At 36.3% G+C, this 24,872-nt stretch overlaps 1 protein-coding gene across 4 annotated transcripts in view; it reads left to right on the top strand.

The window, feature by feature from the left end:
* The window catches only part of LOC128700808 (hemicentin-1), a 176,035-nt gene that overhangs the window by 66,929 nt on the left and 84,234 nt on the right, over positions 1–24,872 (top strand). For all 4 annotated transcript variants that reach the window (XM_070097152.1, XM_070097150.1, XM_070097151.1 and 1 more), the window contains 15 exons: positions 335–456; positions 2,373–2,555; positions 3,618–3,775; positions 5,591–5,739; positions 6,020–6,167; positions 6,502–6,694; positions 8,311–8,500; positions 8,913–9,031; positions 9,526–9,691; positions 10,094–10,245; positions 11,025–11,175; positions 12,228–12,385; positions 18,032–18,155; positions 18,718–18,875; positions 24,651–24,774. In XM_070097152.1, coding sequence (XP_069953253.1) covers positions 335–456; positions 2,373–2,555; positions 3,618–3,775; positions 5,591–5,739; positions 6,020–6,167; positions 6,502–6,694; positions 8,311–8,500; positions 8,913–9,031; positions 9,526–9,691; positions 10,094–10,245; positions 11,025–11,175; positions 12,228–12,385; positions 18,032–18,155; positions 18,718–18,875; positions 24,651–24,774 — 2,295 coding nt within the window. The remainder of the gene's footprint in view (positions 1–334; positions 457–2,372; positions 2,556–3,617; positions 3,776–5,590; positions 5,740–6,019; positions 6,168–6,501; positions 6,695–8,310; positions 8,501–8,912; positions 9,032–9,525; positions 9,692–10,093; positions 10,246–11,024; positions 11,176–12,227; positions 12,386–18,031; positions 18,156–18,717; positions 18,876–24,650; positions 24,775–24,872) is intronic.

The raw sequence follows: 24,872 nt of genomic DNA, 5'->3' as shown, positions 1-24,872 counted from the left end.
AACTTCCCAGAGATGGGCATTTCTTCATTGTGTAATACCCCTGTTGAAGCATCTTACAAATTTTGTTGTATATCTAAACTAATTTAGAACCTCAAGGCATTTTAGAGAATTATATTAGTAAGTGAGCAGATATAAGGAATTCGCAGAATCCACTAGAGAAGTCATTTTCTTTCTCTTCGTACATTACTGTAGCTGCGATTCTGTTCCCAGAACACAGGCAATGCAGCATTTACTCCATGTATATTACGTTATATTCTCACCTATTTTAAGGTGATATTTACAGTATATACACAGCAATGATGATAGACATATGATAAATTATGTTTTACGACAGTCCCACCACGGTTGTTGGATTTGGACACTCCTGTTCTGGAAAAGTCAGTGGTAGTTAATCGACAAATTAGCATTACGTGCTTCATTGTTGCTGACCCTCCTCCATCAATCTCTTGGCTGAAGGCAAGTATTTCCATTCTTCTACCAGTGTCACATGTAGTGTAATTTTTCAACTTTCTGTGGGTTGAGTCGAGCTATGTGTCTAGCTGATGAATAATGCTGTCTGTTATATTTGTGTAGGTGATTATATATCTCTAGTTATAGGAACTGATCTATGCTCATGATGTCCAATCTTCAGTGTTTACTTTGTTATGCAATGTCATTTGTTGAGTTTTCAGTGATTGTGGTACTTACTATCTCCTACTGGATCCCATTCCACCAGTCCACCAGTATTTGTTAAAAAAGTTCTAGTGTAATTTTGGCACTGCATATTTCGTGAATAAAAATTTGTGGCCCACTGACCTCCTTATTGATGGTGCTAAAAATTATATTTATATAATTCCTCATATCTATTTATGATCTTAAATGTGATTATGATATGTTCTCTTTACTTTATATTTACCAGTGAGGGACTTTTAAGTAGTTTTTGTAATTTATAGTTCTTAATTCTGGCCTTTGATGCATAGAAGATGAAATGCTAAGGAAAATTTTTCTCAGCATATGTTAGAAAGAAACAGAATATACATAGAAACTATAGTGTCCACATCAAAATCAGTTTGTAGATAAAATAAAAAAACTCGAACGGCATGGTACAACTTGGCTTCAGGAGCTTAGAAATATGAGTTGTGAATGATGGGTAAAAACAGTGAAAATTCTCTTGCTGGTTGTTACAAGGGAAAGAAAAGACATGATAACCACATATTAAATAAGAGAATAATTTTTTTTTTAACACGTTGGCCGTTTCCCATTTAGGCAGGGTGACCCAAAAAGAAAGAAAACCCCAAAAAAGAAAGAAAAATAATAAAAAAAAAAGAAAAAACTTCCATCAACATTCAACACTTTTACCATCAGTGGTATAAGAAAAATAAAAAATCTTTTTAACAGAGAGGCCACAACTGTAGAATACTAAAACATATTTCTTCATACACATACCAGAAGACTGCTGAAATATAATTCAGTAGATGGTAGTAGCTGCCAGAGCCACTCAAAAAAATATTTTAAACCAACAACATAGATCTGTTCATGTAACTACAAAAAAAGAGATCAAACACATTTTTTTTTTCCAGATTTTGTCTTTAATTCTTTTCTATTTAACCCTTAAACTGTCCAAACATAGACCTACATTTGCGTGCATAGCTCTCCAACCTTGATTTTCTCCATAAGAAAAAATGTAAAAAAACGTAGATCTATGTTCGTAGCACTTCGCGAGCGAATGTAGATCTACGTTTGGACAGTTTAAGGGTTAAAACCTTATTTATTTATTTTCTTTCACTACTGTGTAAGTAAATAAGTAATGTTGGGGTAATAATTTTAGTTGTAAATTTTAAGGTTACAGTTTCATGAATTTAACATATGCTATACATAGTACAAGTACGTACAGTAAACCCTCAATTTAATGAACTTACAGTTGGGAGCATGTGGGTAGTAATGATGATTGTGGTGGAGATGTAATGTTAGTGGTAGAATTTCCAACAAAATGTTAGGTAAATGGACACAAAGTTACAGAATTGTTCATTGTTATTACTATCACAGCAAAATGATATTACATCTGTTACATAAATACAGATACAACTAATGTGACATTTATTGTGGCTTGAGAAAGCTCCTGGAGAGCAGAACATTGCCACAATAAAATGTCACATTAGTTGCATCTGTGTCTATTTATGTAACAGATGTAATATTGTTTTGCTGTGATAGTAACTACAATGTACAATTCTGTAACTTTGTCATGTGTTTCCACATCAATTGACTCATGATTTTGTCCCCTGTTTTTGAAGTCCATTAAATTGAGACCCATTAAATAGAGGGTTTACTAATTATCATTTGCAATTACAATATAACATTTACCTTAAATTTTTATTTCTTTTTTAATGATTTAGGATGGGGAGCCACTGTCCTCTCTTATATCTGACATTAGCATTGACAATCAAGATCGCCATTTGACCATCTTACAAGCCCAGCCTGTGGACAGTGGCAACTATACTTGTCAAGCAACCAATGCTGCAGGCACCACCAACCTCACTACTCTACTGTCTGTTCTCACTCCACCATCGTGGAACACTGTATGTATAGCCCCCATCACACAGTATGGAATATATTAAGCATTCTTATGTACAGGTGTCCCTCGCTGTATGCAATAGAGGCAGTCCTGGCTGATGACATAAAAAGTGAGATCTCATAAAGTGAACCCAATATAGAATGTAAAATATAGGGATTTAAATTCTTTATTTCCAGTCACTGCATTTACAAAATATAGAATCAGAAAGCCTATAGGATGTACAGCATTTTGGGCACAACTTATCTAGTTTTAAGAACTTCATAAATTTCACATTTCTTGACAGATGTTTACCAAAAATAACTGAGTTATCCATACTTATCAGGCCATCTGTCAGGACATATTGGTTCCTGAAATTGTCTTCAGGTAAATACTATTTGATTATATGCAAACTGAAATGAATTTGATTCGGAAATCACAGAAAAATCAAATAAAAAATTAGTCACAATTTCTGTACAATTAACACAGCCAGAATCAGGGAAAAAATTCCTCATCAACATTTTTAAACAAAAAATTATGAGCATACTTCATAGGCACTGAACAGTCATATATGAAAAAGAAATAAATTTAATCCCAAGAAATTTGATCTGAAACTAAATTAGAGAAAATCCAAAATTAAATAATGGTCAGGTGCTGACTTTAGGTGCCTGTCTGGCTTCCTCTTGAAGACAGCCAGGGGTCAGTCTCCACATTCTCCAGCTCCACAAAGTCTTGTGTCATTCTGTCTGTGTTTTCCTCTTTCATACTTCTGTGTGCTTACTCAAGGCATTAATCATTCTGTTCACATGTTTGTTTCTTAAGGAAAGCCTGTGACAGATGTTTCAAGTCTGTAATAGCTAAACAAACATGTATTAGTCTTGCCTTAGTGTGCCTTCAACAGTCTGTAAGTCATCAAGGCATTGTAAGACTGCTCATATCCCTTAAGGAAGAAAAAATATAGATTAAAGGCTGTGTTTTTTATCTGTGTAAATGTGTGGAATGAGTGCATGAGGATTCACAAAATGTTGAAATAAGACAAGTGTCTTTAACTTCTGTTTGTCTTATTATAATATCTAACATTTCGTTGTAGGATTCTGACTTTGAAAAGGAAGTTGTGGGCATATCAAAATTTAGTGTTGACTTGTACTGTGACGTGACAGCCACTCCTGCTCCCTCAGTGCTCTGGCTCAAGGATGGACAGATGTTAACTTTAACACCTGGAAAATCTCAACTTGCACAGGATGACAAGTAAGTGGCACAAATAACACATTGCAAATTATTTTAGGCTTTCAACTGTCACATATAACATACCCCCTAAGTTATTTTTAATCAAGAGTGAGACCTACATGGTATGACTGAATAAATTGTAAGTTCAAATAAAGTCACAACATATAATCAAATTCAGTTTAGTCATTCATATTAACCATTGGGAAGTGGAACAGAATTCTTCCTCCCTAAGCCATGCGTGTCATAAGAGGCGACTAAAATGCCAGGAGCATGGGGCTAGTAATCCCTTTTCCTGTGTATATTACTAAATTTAAAAGGAGAAACTTTTGTTTTTCCTTTTGGACCACCCTGCCTCGGTGGGATACAGTCAATTTGTTGAAAAAAAGTTTTTTTTTTTTTTTAACAAATCGGCCGTCTCCCACTGAGGCAGGGTGACCCAAAAAAGAAAGAAAATCCCCAAAAATAAAATACGTACTTTCATCACCATTCAACACTTTCACCTCACTCACACATAATCACTGTTTTTGCAGAGGTGTCCAGAACACAACAGTTTAGAAGCATATACCTATAAAGATACACAACATATCCCTTTTAGCATTTTTGGATCAAATGTGGTAGAGGCATACCTATTTTATGTACAGTACTACATATTTTTGCAAAGTCTTTTTGTATCTAGCACTTTCAAAAGAGTTGTTAGATTTAAGCTGTTAATTGTATTATGGTACTTATCAAATGAGATATTCATTACTGTTTTCATCTCCTGTTTTGTATTCAATTCGTGTATCAGAGCCTGTTGACATATCATTAGGTTGTGGCAAGCCATTTGTGAAAGGAATGATGATTGTTTTTTATTCAAATATTTTAGAAAATGAGGCTGTAAAAGCAAAACTAAAATGTTGAGAAAAATATAAATGTTCTTTTCATGATGGAGTATTATTATTATTATTATTGTTATTATTATTATTGTACAGCATGTGGATATATGGCTGTAAACTGATAAATGGTGGTGCTTAAATACACTTGTAACAAAAAAAGTACTGTACAGTACCTTATATTTTTATGACATTTCACCCACCCAATGAAGACCTGAAGTGGAAAAAAAAACAATGTCTTATACTACGATTATTTTTACGTTTATGGAGAAGTTCTAAACGAATAGGGGTCAAAACAGTGACTGGAAAATGGTAGATAATCAGGTTTGATCTGAGGAAGGAGAGAACAGGTTCAGTTCCTTGGATGAAGAATGCCTGATTCCTTCCAGGGGTTAAAACATGAAAGAAGTATTTGAATCATTAAAGAATTATAGATTTTAGTTTGGGTATCATACTAGAAGCAAGTATCAATACTTGCACTAAAACAGGAGTGTGCAAGCACAAGTGCTTGTATATGTGCTTGCTGAGAATATGTATGTGAAGAAAATGGAACAGGTTCATAAGTGGCACTTCAGTGCAGTCTCTGAAGAAAAAAAACTTTTATAAGGTTTTCCCATTTCACTTTCTTGTAAGAGTAAGTCCTTGATCAAAGATCAGCCATTCTAGTATCTGTAATACAAGTAAAGATCTTCTTTCAACACACCGGTTGCATCCCACCAAGGCAGGGTGGCCCAAAAAGAAAAAGAAAAAAGTTTCTCTTTTTTAACTTTAGAAGGGATTACTAGCCTCTTGTTACCAGCATGTTAGATGCCTCTTATGACATGCATGAACATGTAAAGATGCATGCATTAAATTTAAACTAGACATCCTGACTTGTAGCAAGATATGATATGTTAGAAAGAGATGGTTGGGACCTTTGCTTCTTATATTTTTACTCTTTTAACTCTTAGTATCTTAATGGTAGATTACTGCAGCTGGTTTCATTGGAAGGCAGTGAGAGTGGGCGCTATACATGTGTTGCCAGCAATGCTGCAGGTACTGCAGAATATGACTTTGAGTTAACTGTATTAGCACCACCAACTCTTATTTATCAACCACAGACCAAACACACAGGTACAGTATACCTGTTATTTAGTATTATTGTGATTCTCTGCATTCTATGGGCTTTCTGCATGCACATCCAAATGTCACCCAGCTCTGTTTATTGTATTATATGGAAATAAATCTTTTTTTTGTCATTGTCTTTGAATGCTAACATTTTAAGCTTATATTGTCAAATGCATTCAAGAATTATAAAATATTGTTGGTGAAAAATGTATTTTATCCTGTACATAACATGAAAATATTATGTACAATATTTTGTCATTTTCTCAGAAGAACTTTCTCCTTATAGTGTTGGCAAATCGTGCTCTATCACTGGAGTGTCCTGTAGAGGGAGTGCCAGAGCCACATATTGAGTGGATAGTGGATGAACAGCCTGTCACATCCTCTAGTCAGTTTATTAGTTTATCTGCAACTAAAACTCAGCTTTATTTGTTCAGGTATGACCTTTAAAAAACAAATTTTTGGATATAAGGAACCCCTCTAAATTTTAGGGATGACTGTGCTTGACTTAGCTCATATACAAATATTATAATAATTCATTTTGAAGAGTAAGAGTTATAATACCATGGCTGGAATAATTGACAGTAATCCACACTTTGGAATGTATAGTTTAATTGACATTTTTGGCCCATCCTGGACCATTGTCAAGTTACTTGATAATGATCTAAGGTGGCTCAAAACTGTTTAATGTTTCTTCTCCAAAGTGTTGGTTATTTGTGAACACTGTATTTAATTATGCAATTCTGAAAATATTTGTGTTGTGTATTCCAGAGTGCAGAGCACAGCCAGTGAACAAGTTTCATGTATAGCAAGTAATGCAGTGGGTGAACTGATAACTAACTACACCATCAATGTACTGTCTCCTCCATCCATCATTGCCACCCCTGCCAGTCGTCGTGTGAAGGTGCAAGAAGGGAATGTCCTCATGCTGTCCTGTAAGGCACATGGGCAGCCAACTCCACAGGTACATTAATAATATTACTGTGAATGAAATTATTTATTTAATTAGAATATTTTAAATTGTGTTATGATTGAGAAAACAAAAATCAAGTACTACAGTTAATACAAGAGAAGTGGTCTAGGGAGTATGTGTGATGTAAGGATGAAGGATACAACAAGAAGTGATGGCAGAATGAAAAAATGTGGTACAGTATATGAAGGTCTTTGTGAAGTAAGATTTTGGAGTGCATTTGGATGGTGCTGCATGTGTTTTTTTTCCTTAATGATGATGATAACCTCATAAATTCACTTTTCCCTGTGTAGCATAGGCCATCTTATGAGATGGTAATTCCTATTTGAGAATAACTCAAGCTTTACTGGAACAAAACCTATAATTAAAGGTGCTGTAGTTACTAAATCTATGGTGGAATGTTTAACAACATGCTCATTGCCTAATTGCAGTCTCCCAGATCAAGCTGATACTTTTTATTGCCTTGTGAATGAAGCTCATCATGTGGGATGGAATATGACAGGGAATATAGCTAGTTCTTGCTCCCAGAGTGTAACTATCACCTTGTATGCAGCAGCCACACATGGCTGGTGTACTAAATTTTAAGCAGCGTTTTAATTGTGGTGGGAAGGAAGGGGGGAAGGGTAGATGCTCCAGTAATATAGCAGGCTGCATCAGTAAGCTGTGTCAACAAGTGCCTTTGAGCTATTTGTGTGGCCTCCCTTTATACATTGGCTGCTAGCAAGAAACCTGAAGAGTTGACATGATCTTAGGTTCCTAGGACTGGTTGTCACCTTTTTCCAATGGAAATAAATCATATTTGTCTTTGTTGGGTTATCCAAGTTTATATCATCAACAGTTGACACTGATATATGCCTATAATAATTTTGTATATGACAAAACACTGATTTGCCAGAGGGCACTGATTCTTGAGAAACTCTACTGATTATTTTTTATCTGCTCAACAGCTTCTCTTGGTATGTTTCTCTGCCTTCTGTTTATCAGGTACTCCTTCATTTTCTAAAATATCTTTTGTAGGGCCCCACACTTGTCTTTCCTTCATCATCTAGATCTCTTTGGCCATTGCAATACCTATACTCTTTGGGTGGTTTTATGTCTGTTTTCTTATCTCCTGTATCTACTCAAGATTTTATCTTCTTCCTCCTTAGAATACTTAATTTTTTTTTAGAGCCCTTTGCATACATCATTGTTATTTTTCAGAAGCAGATCATTTACTCTGAAGTTCAATGTCTTTTACTGTTACTGATATTTTTCTTCATCAGTGACTATAGAATAATTTAGGATGGCCATTTTCTTTTGTGGCTGTATCATTTTCAAATTTCCATTCTGCTTCTCTCCTGCTTCTGATTTATTTGTACCTAGACTTCTGCTCAGCTTTCTATTTTTTTGCAGTTTCTCTTGTTATATGTGTTGTTCTCATTCATGTATCTAGCCTTTCCTTCCTTACACATCTGTTTCATTAAGGCTGTTCTTGTATCTCTCTTTCATATTTTATACTAGAAGGTTTGATGCCCTCACAGGTATGTGTGAGGTTGTCTGTCATGTCAGGTGCTGAATTCATTACTGATGTAATTCTTTATGTAATAGCAATAACTTAAACTTTTGATCAGGTAGCATGGGTGACAGCAGGAGGTAAGGTGCTGAATGACAGTGAGCTGCTTGCCTCAGGATTTGAGATACAGGATGAGGGCCAATCACTTGTATTATTGGAAGTTAATGGTGAGCATGAAGGGCACTACACTTGTATTGCCTCCAATTCTGCTGGCTCAGCTGAAGAAACCTTCTTTGTCCAGGTCTTGTGTAAGTTTATGACATTTTTTCTTGACAGAAAGATTTGTATTCATTGTGAGCATTCTGATCACCTTTATATAAAGTCCTTGCAATTATAATACAGTTCATTGCAATATTCATTGGCAGCTACTGTTAAAAAGCTCCTCCTTGCCTTAATGTGATCAGATAACTGACAGAATTAAGCAAAAATAAAAAGATGACCTTCAGAAAATATGATTTGCTGCAATTGCTATTATTATATTGACAATTATCTGTAAATTAGTTAGTAGCAGACTGAACTAAAAATGCATTTGTATGCACATAAAGCAGTCTGTAAACTAAACTTCACTTGTTTCATACTGTTCACTAGTCTTCTCCGTGAAGGAAATATATATTTATTGTTCATTTTTTTCAAAATATAGAGCTATTTTCTTTTCCTCAGTGCCTCCTATGATAGAAATACCAGATCAAGGGACAGAACTAGAAGTAGTCCAGAGTTCTTCCATTACTTTACCTTGTGTGGTGGATGCTCAGCCTCCAGCATCTATATCCTGGTTGAAAGTCTGTATACTTGTTTTATTTTACTTCATATTGCTTAAGAAATATTTTGGCTTGAAGGATAACCACAGTGAAAACACAGTCAAAGGGTCCCCTCTTAAATACTCTCATTTAGTTGGTCGAAAGATAATTGGAGGATCTTTTGTTTGTTTTCACTGTGGTTATTCTGAGCACATGTTGTCACATGAATAATGATTATTCTGCCGATTGGGTTTATGTCATGGTAACTGAGTTAGAATGAATATTATAACTAAATAGGAAGAGACATATTGTACTGAAATTGAATGATAAGACAGGCATATATTTAATGAGACTTCTGCCTATGGCAGTTTTTTCATGTAAATTGTCAGCACAATAGGCTCCCTCACACTCACTGTAGTCTGGTAGTTGTTATATTGTGATACTAAAGACCTGAAGCATTGTTAATGGCACTCTGTCTTTAGTTGGAGACCTGTATTGTTAGTGTACTGAAATAATTGCCACTTTGGTGGAATCAGAATGGCAAGGCATTGGAGACAGGAGGAGACCCCTTTCTACACGTGATGGGCAGTGGGGAGAGGCTGAGCTTCCTACGGGTCCTCCCACACCATGCAGCCAATTACACTTGTGTGGCAACCAGTGCCGCTGGGGAAGACCTCCTCACTTATAATATGCGTGTCATGGGTAAGAGCATACGTTTACTTTTTTATCATTTAATTATACATCATGATTTATGTCTGTATTCATTTATCTGTTTATCTTTTTATCTGTTTGTCTGCTAATATGCTTCTATATATCTGTCTGTCTCAACATATATCACTTTGTCACTCACTGTTATGCACATCTGATATCTCTATAGAAGCTTCTACTGTAGCAGCAATTATCATCCTTTGTACTCACCACTATGTTTAACTAGAAAAAGAAGAAAAAGGTTTTTATGTGCAGGACATACGTGTACTACAATCTGCAGGTGTTAAAAAATGTCTTGATATTATGACTTTAATTTAAAATAATGTGTAGATGATTTTTGTCCTATATTGTGCTGAAATTCGAAATAGAATTTATAAACTGCACATTTCTTTACAGTTCCTCCAGTGATTATTGAGGATGTAGTGGAGAACATCATAGGGGAGGGAATTGGCAGAGAAACTGTTGGTGTGGTTGGTGGGGAGATAAATTTGGAATGTTACACACTTGGGATGCCTGCACCCACACTTAGTTGGGCTAAGGATGATGAGGTGAGTGGAAAATCTACTATTTCTTTTACATGTTTCAAAATATATCTGCTTGAGGACGTTCATGTACAGTACCTTGTCAGCATGGCTGCAGATACATTTTTTTTTTAACACATCAGCTGTTTTCCACTGAGGAAGGGTGACCCAAAAAGAAAGAAAAAATCAAAGTGAAAGAAATAACTTTCATCATCATTCAACACTTTCACCGTCACTCATACATAATCACTGTCTTTGCAGATGAACTCAGATACGACAGTATAAATAAAGTGCAGTATAAATAAAGTGCATATAAATAAAGTGCAGTATAAATAAAGTGCAGGCATTATACTTCCTATTTCCAGGACTCAAGTCTGGCTAGCCAGTTTCCCTGAATCCCTTTCGCAAAATATTACCCTGCTCACACTCCAACAGCTTGTGAAGTCCCAAAATTCATTTGTCTCCATTTACTCCTATCTAACATGCTCACATAGTAATGCATTTAATAATTGGTATAAAGATATTAAAGATACCATATATAGATCAATAAATCATCAAATTTTAATAAGATTAAGATAAATATTCTTTATTTCAGCATGATATAATGTTTGTACAGAAGTGAATGACATTTAAGTGTGCATGCAGAAAGCCCCTTAATATTAATAAGGCAATGAGTATTGAGTGCTTATATATACAATCTATTAGGTGGTTGTAAAAATAAAATTAGAAGTTACAATGAATATAAGAAAATTAATATACTAGGCAGTCTACATTACCTGGATCATATCTTGCAACATCATTCTCAGAGTGTGACACTCAGTGAACGGTTGTCAGTATATGAGGATGGACAGGTGCTAAAGATTCAAGATGCCCAGACAGACGACTCTGGACGCTACACATGCACAGCCACTTCTCCCTCTGGTGTGGCCTCCAGGGACTTTGTAGTCATCATTCACAGTCAGTACCATTTTTTAACTGATCACTCTTACTACTGCTTAAGATATAACCTTTGTAATTACCATTCATTAAAGAAAACTATGATGGTGAACACAAATGAGATTTTTCTGTTTATTCTTTGTAAAAAAAAATTATTTCACATTCGTTTCGAGTACTATACAAAAATATTGTAGGGTGTCTTTATTATTACAATGATTTTATTGTTGTTGTTGTTATTATTATTATTGATATTATTATTATTATGATTATAATTATTTTTATTATTATTTTTTATTATTATTATTACTATTATTATTATTATTATTATATAATATTTATGCTAGATACATTGTACAGTAATGCATTTTCCATTTTTGTGAACTTAAGATGGTTTGTTGATGTAAGAAAACTATTTCAAAAGAAGTTTAAGGCTTAACGAATGAAAATGTGTAAGGTGAGATGACTTAAGGAAGCTTCAAGGTTAGATAAAAGAACTCTGAGAAATATGTGTTGTGAGAGAGGAGGAAACATCAAGATGTTCAAGATTATGCATACATAGAATTTACAGTTAGAATTTGAAATATTCATTAGTAATGTAATATAAAGATGTATATATGGGCTTGAGAAAGCTACGGTAAACAGTTTTAGTTTGTCAGGTGCCTATATAATGCACTTTTTGGGTAAGCCTACAGGAGGCAAATAATTTAAACAATGCAGAATATATATACATTAAGTTCTTCTGCTTGTCTGTATATGTTGTATCATGTACTTGTAGAAATAAAGATTGTTATTATTTTTATTATTATTATTATTATTATTATTATTATTATTATTATTATTATTATTATTATTACTTATTATTATTATTTTATTATTATTATTATTATTATTATTATTATTATTATTATTATTATTATTATTATTATTATTACTGTATTAAAAGGAAATGTATAAATCAATAAGTTGAAATCTCATTGGCAGAGCTCTTTATTTCATCATTTTCACGTGATTTTTACCCCAGCAGGTGCTACTCTAGCCAATCTGTGACACATTACCAATACTATATTATGCAGGTCCACCTCGCATTATACCTCCCCCAGAGAAGAGCCTTGATGTAGTATTAAATCAACCGCTAGTATTGACTTGTGAAGCTGAGAGTTCATTAACACCAGCTGCCTCGTGGATTAGGCATGGAAGACCAATTACACCATTCACTAACCCTAACTATCAGGTGAGAGTTATTAATATGTATGGTATTCATGGAAAGCACTAAACCTGCAAGGGTCATTCAGCACTGTATCAAATCAGTAAATTAAATACATTTTAACTAAATACAATATTGTGCAATTTAATTAGATATGTACTGTTGGAGTGTGAGCAAAGTAACATTTATGAAGGGATTCAGGGAAACCAGTTAAACGGACTTGAGTTCTGGAGATGGAAAGTCGGATGCCTGCACTCTGAAGGAGGGGTGAGGATATGTTGCAGTTTTTTAACTGTAGTGTAGGCATGCCTCTGGCAACACAGTGATGGAATGAATGATAATAAAAGTTTCTTCTTTTGTCGGTCATCCTGCCTGGATTGGAGACGGCCGATGTGTTAATAAATAATGAAAAAACATTATAATCATAAATGAGTGAATCAGAAAATAAGGCCATGTATTTTTCTCAGAAAATTTATGCATCACTATTAAATACAGTAAACAGCTATTTTTTGCCTTAATTTTTATAGCCATTAATGTCATTTTTAATACCAGTTTATTAGTGCATGTCTCAGAATGGTAGAAATCCTTGTTCATTTTATACATCTGTAGTTTCACAATGTCCATTTCTTCTATTCTCAAAATGTCGTTTGTGTATTGTATGTTCCAGGCAACAGAGACTGGTAGTTGTGCCAGGACAGTGCCATGTGGAAGATAGGGAAGCGTAGTGATAGAAGAAAGAAAAAAGAAACAAACAACTTTATTTCTTTCTGCATTATACAAAATGTAGTTTACATGTAATAAAATATTGTTAAACACAAAATAAAGCTACCAACATGGTGTGTATTTCAGGCAGACTTCATGAGGAAACTAGACCAGTCCCAGGTTTATGTCTTCGTAGCTTTTTAAAGACCACTGCAATAATAAAATTTCCATGTAACTTGTGCATTTTTGTCTATTATAGACAGAAAGTGTCAGATCAGCCAGGTTGTGATGATACCACCAGCATCAGCTTGGTTGACCACATATAGTGGAGCCAAAACTGAGTGTAAGGTACAAGCACAAGGATAGGTTTTTACAAGGAATGTAATAAAAACAAGAGGGGTTGGTTAGAAAGTACAATATGCACAAAAATGTGGTACAGTGGAACCTCAAAAATAGAACTTAATCCGTTCCAGGAGCTAGTTCTAAATTCGAAGCAATATTTCCCACAAGAAATAATGGAAATATAATTAATCCGTTCCAGAAACCCAAAAATATTCACACAAAAAATACATTTTATAGAGATTAATTACAGTTTTACATACAACAAATGCTATAGTTTTTAATTATGTATAGTAATGCATATAAAATAACATTTTTTTTTTTTTTTTTTTTTTTCAACAAGTCGGCCGTCTCCCACCGAGGCAGGGTGACCCAGAAAAGAAAGAAAATCCCCAAAAAGAAAATACTTTCATCATCATTCAACACTTTCACCACACTCACACATTATCACTGCTTTTGCAGAGGTGCTCAGAATACAACAGCTTAGAAGCATATACAGTGGACCCCCGGTTAACGATATTTTTTCACTCCAGAAGTATGTTCAGGTGCCAGTACTGACCGAATTTGTTCCCATAAGAAATATTGTGAAGTAGATTAGTCCATTTCAGACCCCCAAACATACACGTACAAACGCACTTACATAAATACACTTGCCCCTCGCCCACAAAACCTCCTTTACCCCCTCTTTCCAACCCTTTCGAGGACGACCCCTACCCCTCTTTCCTTCCCCTATAGATTTATATGCTTTCCATGTCATTCTACTTTGATCCATTCTCTCTAAATGACCAAACCACCTCAACAACCCCTCTTCTGCCCTCTGACTAATGCTTTTATTAACTCCACACCTTCTCCTAATTTCCACACTCCGAATTTTCTGCATAATATTTACACCACACATTGCCCTTAGACAGGACATCTCCACTGCCTCCAACCGTCTCCTCGCTGCTGCATTTACCACCCAAGCTTCACATCCATATAAGAGTGTTGGTACTACTATACTTACATACATTCCCTTCTTTGTCTCCATAGATAACGTTTTTTGACTCCACATATACCTCAACGCACCACTCACCTTTTTTCCCTCATCAATTCTATGATTAACCTCATCCTTCATAAATCCATCCGCCGACACGTCAACTCCCAAGTATCTGATTTCTTTAGAATCTCCCATAAGCACAGTATCATCAGCAAAAAGTAACTGTGTCAATTCCCATTTTGAATTTGATTCCCCATAATATAATCCCACCCCTCTCCCGAACACCCTAGCATTTACTTCTTTTACAACCCCATCTATAAATATATTAAACAACCATGGTGACATTACACATCCCTGTCTAAGACCTACTTTTACCGGGAAGTATTCTCCCTCTCTTCTACACACCCTAACCTGAGCCTCACTATCCTTTATTGAAGATTGGTGATGGCATCTGGAGGATAGGGAGGAGGAGAGAGGGAGTTGGGGTTAGTGTTTGGAAGGAGAATCCCCCTCCATGAGGACTTCAGGTAAAGCCCTTTCTGGGGTTACTTCTCTTCTCTGTCTTTTAATGCCACTAGGACCAGCTTGAGAGTCACTGGACCCCTGTCTCACAAAATAACTGTCCACAGTCCTCTGTTTCTGGCTCCTCTTTAACATTTTCCTAAAATGGGACATGGTTCTGTCACTGAACATGTTGCAAAGATGGCTTGTGCACTTGTTCAGGTTTGAATTCTTCACTGTCTATGTACCCCTTAAACTCCTGTACAAACTTCTCAGCCGCCCGTTTGTCTGAACTGGCTGCCTCACCATGTCTTACAACATTGTGTATGCCACTATGCTTCTTAAATCTGTCAAACCAGCCTCTGCTGGCCTTAAATTCACTATCAGCACTGGTTCCAGAAGTTTTCTGTACCAGATTGGCACGCAACTTCCTAGCCTTTTCACAAATATTCGTCTTTGAAACACTATCACCTGCAATCTCTTTATCCTTGATCCACACCAGCAACAACTTCTCAACCTCTTCAACTATTTGTGGTCTTTTTTTGGTTAGCACATTAACAGGAAAGAGGGAAATTATTTCCCAGTAAAATTAGGCCTTCGACAAGGATGTGTGATGTCACCGTGGTTGTTTAATATATTTATAGATGGGGTTGTAAGAGAAGTAAATGCGAGGGTCTTGGCAAGAGGTGTGGAGTTAAAAGATAAAGAATCACACATAAAGTGGGAGTTGTCACAGTTGCTCTTTGCTGATGACACTGTGCTCTTGGGAGATTCTGAAGAGAAGTTGCAGAGATTGGTGGATGAATTTGGTAGGGTGTGCAAAAGAAGAAAATTAAAAGTGAATACAGGAAAGAGTAAGGTTATGAGGATAACAAAAAGATTAGGTGATGAAAGATTGGATATCAGATTGGAGGGAGAGAGTATGGAGGAGGTGAATGTATTCAGATATTTGGGAGTGGATGTGTCAGCTGATGGGTCTATGGAAGATGAGGTGAATCATAGAATTGATGAGGGAAAAGGGTGAGTGGTGCACTTAGGAGTCTGTGGAGACAAAGAACTTTGTCCTTGGAGGCAAAGAGGGGAATGTATGAGAGTATAGTTTTACCAACGCTCTTATATGGGTGTGAAGCATGGGTGATAAATGTTGCAGCGAGGAGAGGGCTGGAGGCAGTGGAGATGTCATGTCTGAGGGCAACGTGTGGTGTGAATATAATGCAGAGAATTCGTAGTTTGGAAGTTAGGAGGAGGTGCGGGATTACCAAAACTGTTGTCCAGTGGGCTGAGGAAGGGTTGTTGAGGCGGTTCGGACATGTAGAGAGAATGGAGCAAAACAGAGTGACTTCAAGAGTGTATCAGTCTGTAGTGGAAGGAAGGCGGGATAGGGGTCAGCCTAGGAAAGGTTGGAGGGAGGGAGTAAAGGAGGTTTTGTGTGTGAGGGGTTTGGACTTCCAGCAGGCATGCGTGAGCATGTTTGATAGGAGTGAATTGAGACAAATGGTTTTTAATACTTGACGTGCTGTTGGAGTGTGAGCAAAGTAACATTTATGAAGGGGTTCAGGGAAACCGGCAGGCCGGACTTGAGTCCTGGAGATGGGAAGTACAGTGCCTGCACTCTGAAGGAGGGGTGTTAATGTTGCAGTTTAAAAACTGTAGTGTAAAGCACCCTTCTGGCAAGACAGTGATGGAGTGAATGATGGTGAAAGTTTTTCTTTTTCGGGCCACCCTGCCTTGGTGGGAATCGGCCAGTGTGATAATAAAAAAAAAATAAAAAATAATTAACACCTTTCGCAACATCAGCTTCCTTGATTTGTTCTTTCTTTGACAGGATAGAGCTGATGGTCGACTTGTTTTTCCCATACATCCTGGCAAGCTCAACAAGTCTCACATCACTCTCATACTTCTGTATTATTTCCTTCTTCACATCTATAGTGTTTCTCACTTTCTTTACCACAGGGGTACCACTAGCAAGTTTCTTTGGGCCCATGGCAGTTTATTTCACAGTCCCTCAAGCACTAAACACAACGAAATAATCGTAAAATGTGTGAATGAGAGCGCAGGTTAGTGTTCACTCAAGCATAAACAAAGCTAGACTGCTCACGGCGCCTGCACGGGGACGTGGACAGGGCGGGCCCGCAGACATGTCCCGTATCCGGCGGTCCAAAAATAGGGGCGCGTTCGATAATAGGGACACAGTTTGTCCGAAAAAATGGTCCTATTTTCGGAACGTTCGATATGTGATACGTTCAATTTTTGAGGTTCCACTGTACAGAGATATCAGAAAATATTTTTCCTTATAAGAGAAGCAAAGAGGTGAAGTGAACTGAGCAGTGAGACAATATATACAAGCTCCATGCATGTACACGTAACCATTATTTCTCATCAGACGGTCGAAAACAAAGAGTCGTGACTAAATAGGTAAAGAGAAAAATTGAAAGGTTAGATAGTTAATACTGTGACAGTCAGAAGTGAAAACATATATGAAGGCAGACATGGAAACAGTATAGATAATGGCTGCAAGTTTGAGTAATTCATAGAACTTGGCACTAAAGATTTTGGCAGACTGAGACCTTGAAAATCATTGGCAAAGACATGCATATCCCTATCGTGCACAGCATCTAGTACATCAAAAATGGTCTAAATGGCCAGTCTTTACTGCGAAGTACCCCTTGTGGCATGGGGAGCTCATCAATACACCCATGGTATCTATGGTTCTATTTTCCTCATAAGTTCTGTCACCACTAAGGAAAGGGGAAAGCAGCTAAAAGTGGGCTTAAATGTTTGCTTAGATGTTTAATGCTGTAGAGTAGCAGAAGATTTTTTTTACTTCAATGGCCGTCTCCCACCAGGGCAAGGTGACCCAGATTAAGAAACACATAGTTAAATATAATTAATAATAAATAATATAATAAATAATCCATAAAATCACCATTAAATACTGCTTGTTCAGTCAAAACTTATATACTGTACTACTAAATCTCATTACTTCAGATTATAATAAAATTTTATGCAATGCAAATATGACTTGTTTTGTATAAGGCTGTTTCAGATGAACCTTACAAATTAAACTACTTTAAATGTGTAAGCTACAGTGTAATAATGATGAAGCCTCTTGCTTATTATATTGTTTATATTATACTGTATATATACTGTGCCAGGTGAGATCTGGAGGCCATGAGCTACATTTGCGTCGTGTTCGCAAAGGTGATGGTGGCCCCTTCACCTGTATTGTTGTAAATGCTGCTGGACAGGACACCCTCACCTACACCCTCACTGTTCAAGGTCTTCACAGAAAAATTGATATTTTTTTACTTCTTACTAACACAAAATTTGATATTGGTTACATAATGTTTTGTACATCATTTTAGCTCTTACTTGCTTTTTCTAGGGAAATTTTGTTGCTCATTAGTGCATGTGTGCATGCGTGTGTGTGTGCATGTGTGTGTGTGTGTGCGCACGCCTGCATGCATGTATGCATATGCATGGTGTATGTATGTATGTATGTGCATGTCTTATCTAATTGTTTTCAGGAAAAGTACTGTGTATGATGCTTGGTGTAATATGTAATATGGTAATATCTTGAAATAACATATTTGCTGTGTCAGGAATAGGGCTGTGCTTGTTAAGTCCAATCTCTTATAATTTATTTATGATATATATATTTTTTAATTTTTAGTGATTGCAGAATACACTACTTTCTTTTGTTACTTTTCTGGCATGTATGTGTGTACACTGTGTAATACACTATAAAGATAAATAATTATGGATGCTTTGAAAAAATTATATGCCAGTAAACTTGAACTAGGCAAGTTAAGATACAACCATTTAATACTTGCAATTACAGTACCAGCCAAGATAGAGCGAGCTAATGTTCAGCAACGTCTGGTGGGGGTGTTAAGAAAGAGTGCTGAGCTGATGTGTGAAGTATCTGGTAACCCAACACCCAGCATTGCCTGGACCCACGACAGCACACTCATTACCTCGGACCATCCTCACTATCAGGTTGTACCCTGTGGTTAATATAGTGTATTAGTTCCTGATTTTACTCCATTCACTGTTCTCATACAGAGAATTAAATTTGTTTGTTGTTGAATAACAAATATGCATAAACATATGTATATGAGCACAACAAGATCACAGTCAACAGGTGATATCACAGTGTGTAAAACAACCACTTTGAAAAAGTAGTGAACATCCAAGCACTTTTGTGTTTTCTCACATTATCGAGGATGTGTGATAATTTGAGAAATCATGAAAGGGCTTGGAAGTTCATTATTTTTTAAGTGTTTGTTTTGCATATATATAGGAGTCATTCCAGGAAGGGATGAGAGCTGTGGCTTAAGCTTAAACAGGTGTGTGTGATTGCTTTATATCAAAATGAATGAAGACAAGTGATTTTTTATAATTTGACATGCTGTTGGAATGTAAGCAAGGTAATATATGTGAAGGGATTCAGGGAAACCAGTTAGCCAGACTTGAGTCCTGGAGGTGAGAATACAGTGTCTGCACTCTCAAGGAAGAGTGAGTATGTTGCAGTTCAGAGAACCTCTGAACTGTGATGGTAGCACATTTCTGACAATACAGCAGCTGAATGAATGATAGTGAATCTTTTTTCTTCCCTGTTATGGGTCACTCTGCTTTGGTGTGAGATAACTAGTGTGTTAAAACATACGTGTGTGTGTGTGTATATATATATATATATATATATATATATATTTTTTTTTTTTCAACAAGTCGGCCGTCTCCCACTGAGGCAGGGTGACAGATGGCCGACTTGTATATATATATATATATACAGTGGACCCCCGGTTAACGAACTTTTTTCATTCCAGTAGTATGTTCAGGTGCCAGTACTGACCGAATTTTTTCCCATAAGGAATATTGTGAAGTAGATTAGTCCATTTCAGACCCCCAAACATACACGTACAAACGCACTTACATAAATACACTTACATAATTGGTCGCATTTGGAGGTGATCGTTAAGCGGGGGTCCACTGTATATATATATATATATATATATATATATATATATATATATATATATATATATATATATATATATATATATATATATATATATATATATATATATATATATAAATGTATATATATATATATATATATTGGCAGTTTGGAGGGATATGTTGTGTATCTTTATACGTATATGCTTCTAAACTGTTGTATTCTGGGCACCTCTGCAAAAGCAGTGATAATGTGTGAGTGTGGTGAAAGTGTTGAATGATGATGAAAGTATTTTCTTTTTTGGGGATTTTCTTTCTTTTTTGGGTCACCCTGCCTCGGTGGGAGACGACCGACTTGTTGGAAAAAAAAACAAAAAATATATATATATATATATATATATATATATATATATATATATATAGGTAGTAGGTTGGTAGACAGCAATCACCCAGGGAGGTACTACCGTCCTGCCAAGTGAGTGTAAAATGAAAGCCTGTAATTGTTTTACATGATGGTAGGATTGCTGGTGTCTTTTGTCTGTCTCATAAATATGCAAGATTACAGGTACGTCTTGCTACTTCTACTTACACTTAGGTCACACTACACATACATGTACACGTTTATTTATACACACTCATCTGAGTTTTCTTTGATTTTATCTTAATAGTTCTTGGTCTTATTACTTTTCCTTTTATATCCATGGGGAAGTGGAATAAGAATCTTTCCTCCGTAAGCCATGCGTGTTGTAAAAGTCAACTAAAATGCCGGGAACAATGGGCTAGTAACCCCTTTTCCTGTAAAGATTACTAAAAAGAATAAGAAGAAGAAAATTGTCAAAGTGGGAAGTCTGAATGTGTGTGGATGTTGTGCAAATGATAAGAAAGAGATGATTGTGGATGTTATGAATGAGAAGAAACTGGATGTCCTGGCTTTAAGTGAAACAAAGCTGAAGGGGGTGGGAGAGTTTCAATGGAGAGGAATAAATGGGATTAGGTCAGGGGTTTCAAATAGAGTTAGAGCTAAAGAAGGAGTAGCAATAATGTTGAAGGATAAGCTATGGCAGGAAAAGAGGGACTACAAATGCATAAATTCAAGGATTATGTGGAGTAAAATAAAGATTGGATGTGAAAAGTGGGTTATAGTAAGCGTGTATGCACCTGGAGAAGAGAGAAGTGTAGAGGAGAGAGAGAGATTCTGGGAAATGTTGAGTGAATGCGTGGGGAGTTTTGAATCAAGTGTGAGAGTAATGGTGGTTGGGGATTTCAGTGCTAAAGTGGGTAAAAATGTTATGGAGGGAGTAGTAGGTAATTTTGGGGTGCCAGGGGTAAATGTAAATGGGGAGCCTTTAATTGAGCTATGTGTAGAAAGAAATTTGGTAATAAGTAATACATATTTTATGAAAAAGAGGATAAATAAATATACAAGGTATGATGTAGCACGTAATGAAAGTAGTTTGTTAGATTATGTATTGGTGGATAAAAGGTTGATGGGTAGGCTCCAGGATGTACATGTTTATAGAGGGGCAACTGATATATCAGATCATTATTTAGTTGTAGCTACAGTTAGAGTAAGAGGTAGATGGGAAAAGAGGAAGGTGGCAACAACAAGTAAGAGGGAGGTGAAAGTGTATAAACTAAGGGAGGAGGAAGTTCGGGCGAGATATAAGCGACTATTGGCAGAAAGGTGGGCTAGTGCAAAGATGAGTAGTGGGGGGGTTGAAGAGGGTTGGAATAGTTTTAAAAATGCAGTATTAGAATGTGGGGCACAAGTTTGTGGTTATAGGAGGGTGGGGGCAGGAGGAAAGAGGAGTGATTGGTGGAATGATGAAGTAAAGGGTGTGATAAAAGAGAAAAAGGTAGCTTACGAGAGGTTTTTACAAAGCAGAAGTGTTATAAGAAGAGCAGAGGATATGGAGAGTAAAAGAAAGGTGAAGAGAGTGGTGAGAGAGTGCAAAAGGAGAGCAGATGAAAGAGTGGGAGAGGCACTGTCAAGAAATTTTAATGAAAATAAGAAAAAATTTTGGAGTGAGTTAAACAAGTTAAGAAAGCCTAGGGAAAGTATGGATTTGTCCATTAAAAACAGAGTAGGGGAGTTAGTAGATGGGGAGAGGGAGGTATTAGGTAGATGGCGAGAATATTTTGAGGAACTTTTAAATGTTGAGGAAGAAAGGGAGGTGGTAATTTCATGCACTGGCCAGGGAGGTATACCATCTTTTAGGAGTGAAGAAGAGCAGAATGTAAGTGTGGTGGAGGTACGTGAGGCATTACGTAGAATGAAAGGGGGTAAAGCAGCTGGAACTGATGGGATCATGACAGAAATGTTAAAAGCAGGGGGGGATATAGTGTTGGAGTGGTTGGTACTTTTGTTTAATAAATGTATTAAAGAGGGGAAGGTACCTAGGGATTGGCGGAGAGCATGTATAGTCCCTTTATATAAAGGGAAAGGGGACAAAAGAGATTGTAAAAATTATAGAGGAATAAGTTTACTGAGTATACCAGGAAAAGTATACGGTAGGGTTATAATTGAAAGAATTAGAGGTAAGACAGAATGTAGAATTGTGGATGAGCAAGGAGGCTTCAGAGTGGGTAGGGGATGTGTAGATCAAGTGTTTACATTGAAGCATATATGTGAACAGTATTTAGATAAAGGTAGGGAAGTTTTTATTGCATTTATGGATTTAGAAAAGGCATATGATAGAGTGGATAGAGGAGCAATGTGGCAGATGTTGCAAGTTTATGGAATAGGTGGTAAGTTACTAAATGCTGTAAAGAACTTTTATGAGGATAGTGAGGCTCAGGTTAGGGTGTGTAGAAGAGAGGGAGAATACTTCCCGGTAAAAGTAGGTCTTAGACAGGGATGTGTAATGTCACCATGGTTGTTTAATATATTTATAGATGGGGTTGTAAAAGAAGTAAATGCTAGGGTGTTCGGGAGAGGGGTAGGATTAAATTATGGGGAATCAAATTCAAAATGTGTATTGACACAGTTACTTTTTGCTGATGATACTGTGCTTATGGGAGATTCTAAAGAAAAATTGCAAAGGTTAGTGGATGAGTTTGAGAATGTGTGTGTAAAGGTAGAAAGTTGAAAGTGAACATAGAAAAGAGTAAGGTGATGAGGGTATCAAATGATTTAGATAAAGAAAAATTGGATATCAAATTGGGGAGGAGGAGTATGGAAGAAGTGAATGTTTTCAGATACTTGGGAGTTGACGTGTCGGCGGATGGATTTATGAAGGATGAGGTTAATCATAGAATTGATGAGGGTGACCCAAAAAAGAAAGAAAATCCCCAAAAAGAAAATACTTTCATCATCATTCAACACTTTCACCACACTCACACATTATCACTGCTTTTGCAGAGGTGCTCAGAATACAACAGTTTAGAAGCATATACGTATAAAGATACACAACATATCCCTCCAAACTGCCAATATCCCAAACCCCTGTTCCTGAGAGTTCATCGTAAACCAAAATTATCGGAAAGCGAATCAATTTTCCCCATAAGAAATAATGGAAATCAAATTAATCCATGCAAGACACCCAAAAGTATGAAAAAAAAACTTTTACCACGTGAAATATTAAGTTTAATGCAATAGAATAATTACAATAACAGCAATAACAATAGAATAATAAAAATAGAATAATTGACACTTACCTTTAATGAAGATCTGGTGGTGATTGATGGGATGAGAGGAGGGGAGAGTGTTGAACCTATTGTTTAGAAGGGGAATCCCCCTCCATTAGGACTTGAGGTAGCAAGTCCTTTTCTGGGGTTACTTCCCTTCTTTTAATGCCACTAGGACCAGCTTGAGAGTCACTGGATTCTGTCGCACAACATATCTGTCCATAGAGGCCTGTACCTCTCGTTCCTTTATGACTTTCCTAAAGTGGTTCACAACGTTGTCAGTGTAATAGTCACCAGCACGGCTTGCAATAGCTGTGTTAGGGTGATTTTCATCCATAAAGGTTTGCTGTTCAACCCACTGTGCACACATTTCCTTAATTTTTGAAGTAGGCACAATTGATTCCACAACTTCTCAGGGTTAGCCCCAAACCCTTCAAAATCTTTCTTAATTTCCATACTAATTCTCACCCTTTTTACCACAGGGTTGGCACTAGAAGCTTTCTTGGGGCCCATGGTGACTTATTTTGCAGAAACAAGCACCAAAAACAGTGATAATATGGATAATATGGAATGTACCGAATGTATCCTTAGATGCGCGCATACTGACTGGCTTGTAAGCACTGGCACACACGGGGCAGTTCAGGCCACACGTGGACACGTCTTGTACTAATCGTATCGCATACCAGGTTTTGTAACGGGAACCGAGGCAAATTTTTTGCATCGGATACCGGATTTGTTGGATACCGATAGTATCGCGAACTGGGGATCCACTGTATATATATATTTTGATGTTTTATATTTATTCTCAATTATTTTTTAGGGAGCTTCATGTAAAGAGTATTCAGTGATCATTGTACTACACATAACCTTGTATCATCACTTGCAATCTCCATGTGATTTTATGGACAATTTGCTAACATTTTATTAGTAAAGAAACAATTTTGAAAATTTAAAGATAACTAAGATGAGCTTATATATAAAAAAAATGCAATATATGTAGAGGAGTATATAATAGTAGAATAAAAGTAATTCTGAACTTTATTTGTTGAAATAATTTCTCATATAATTCAAATTCAAACATTTATGTCTACATGACACATTCTTTAATGCTGTACATATTTGGACAAGGGCTCATGAAGTATTTTATCAGTAACAGAATATAAAGATTTCATTGTATAACTCCAACAGATCCTTGATAAAGGTTCACGCCTGCGACTGCTTGAGCTGAAGCAAGAGGATGAGGGTGTGGTCACTTGCACTGCTACCAACCCTGCTGGCCATGATGTTCTCAACTTCACTTTACAAGTCTTAGGTACACATAATAAATGGCAAACTTATGTTAATTTAATTCTATGTAACATAAATACCTTATCATAAAGAAGAGTGTTTTAATGCTAACATTTATCTCTG

This window comes from Cherax quadricarinatus, chromosome 56, assembly GCF_038502225.1.
Source record: "Cherax quadricarinatus isolate ZL_2023a chromosome 56, ASM3850222v1, whole genome shotgun sequence".
In the NCBI taxonomy this organism is placed as follows: domain Eukaryota; kingdom Metazoa; phylum Arthropoda; class Malacostraca; order Decapoda; family Parastacidae; genus Cherax; species Cherax quadricarinatus.
Note: the sequence above shows the minus strand (reverse complement) of the source record. Positions and strands in the feature narration are given on the sequence as shown.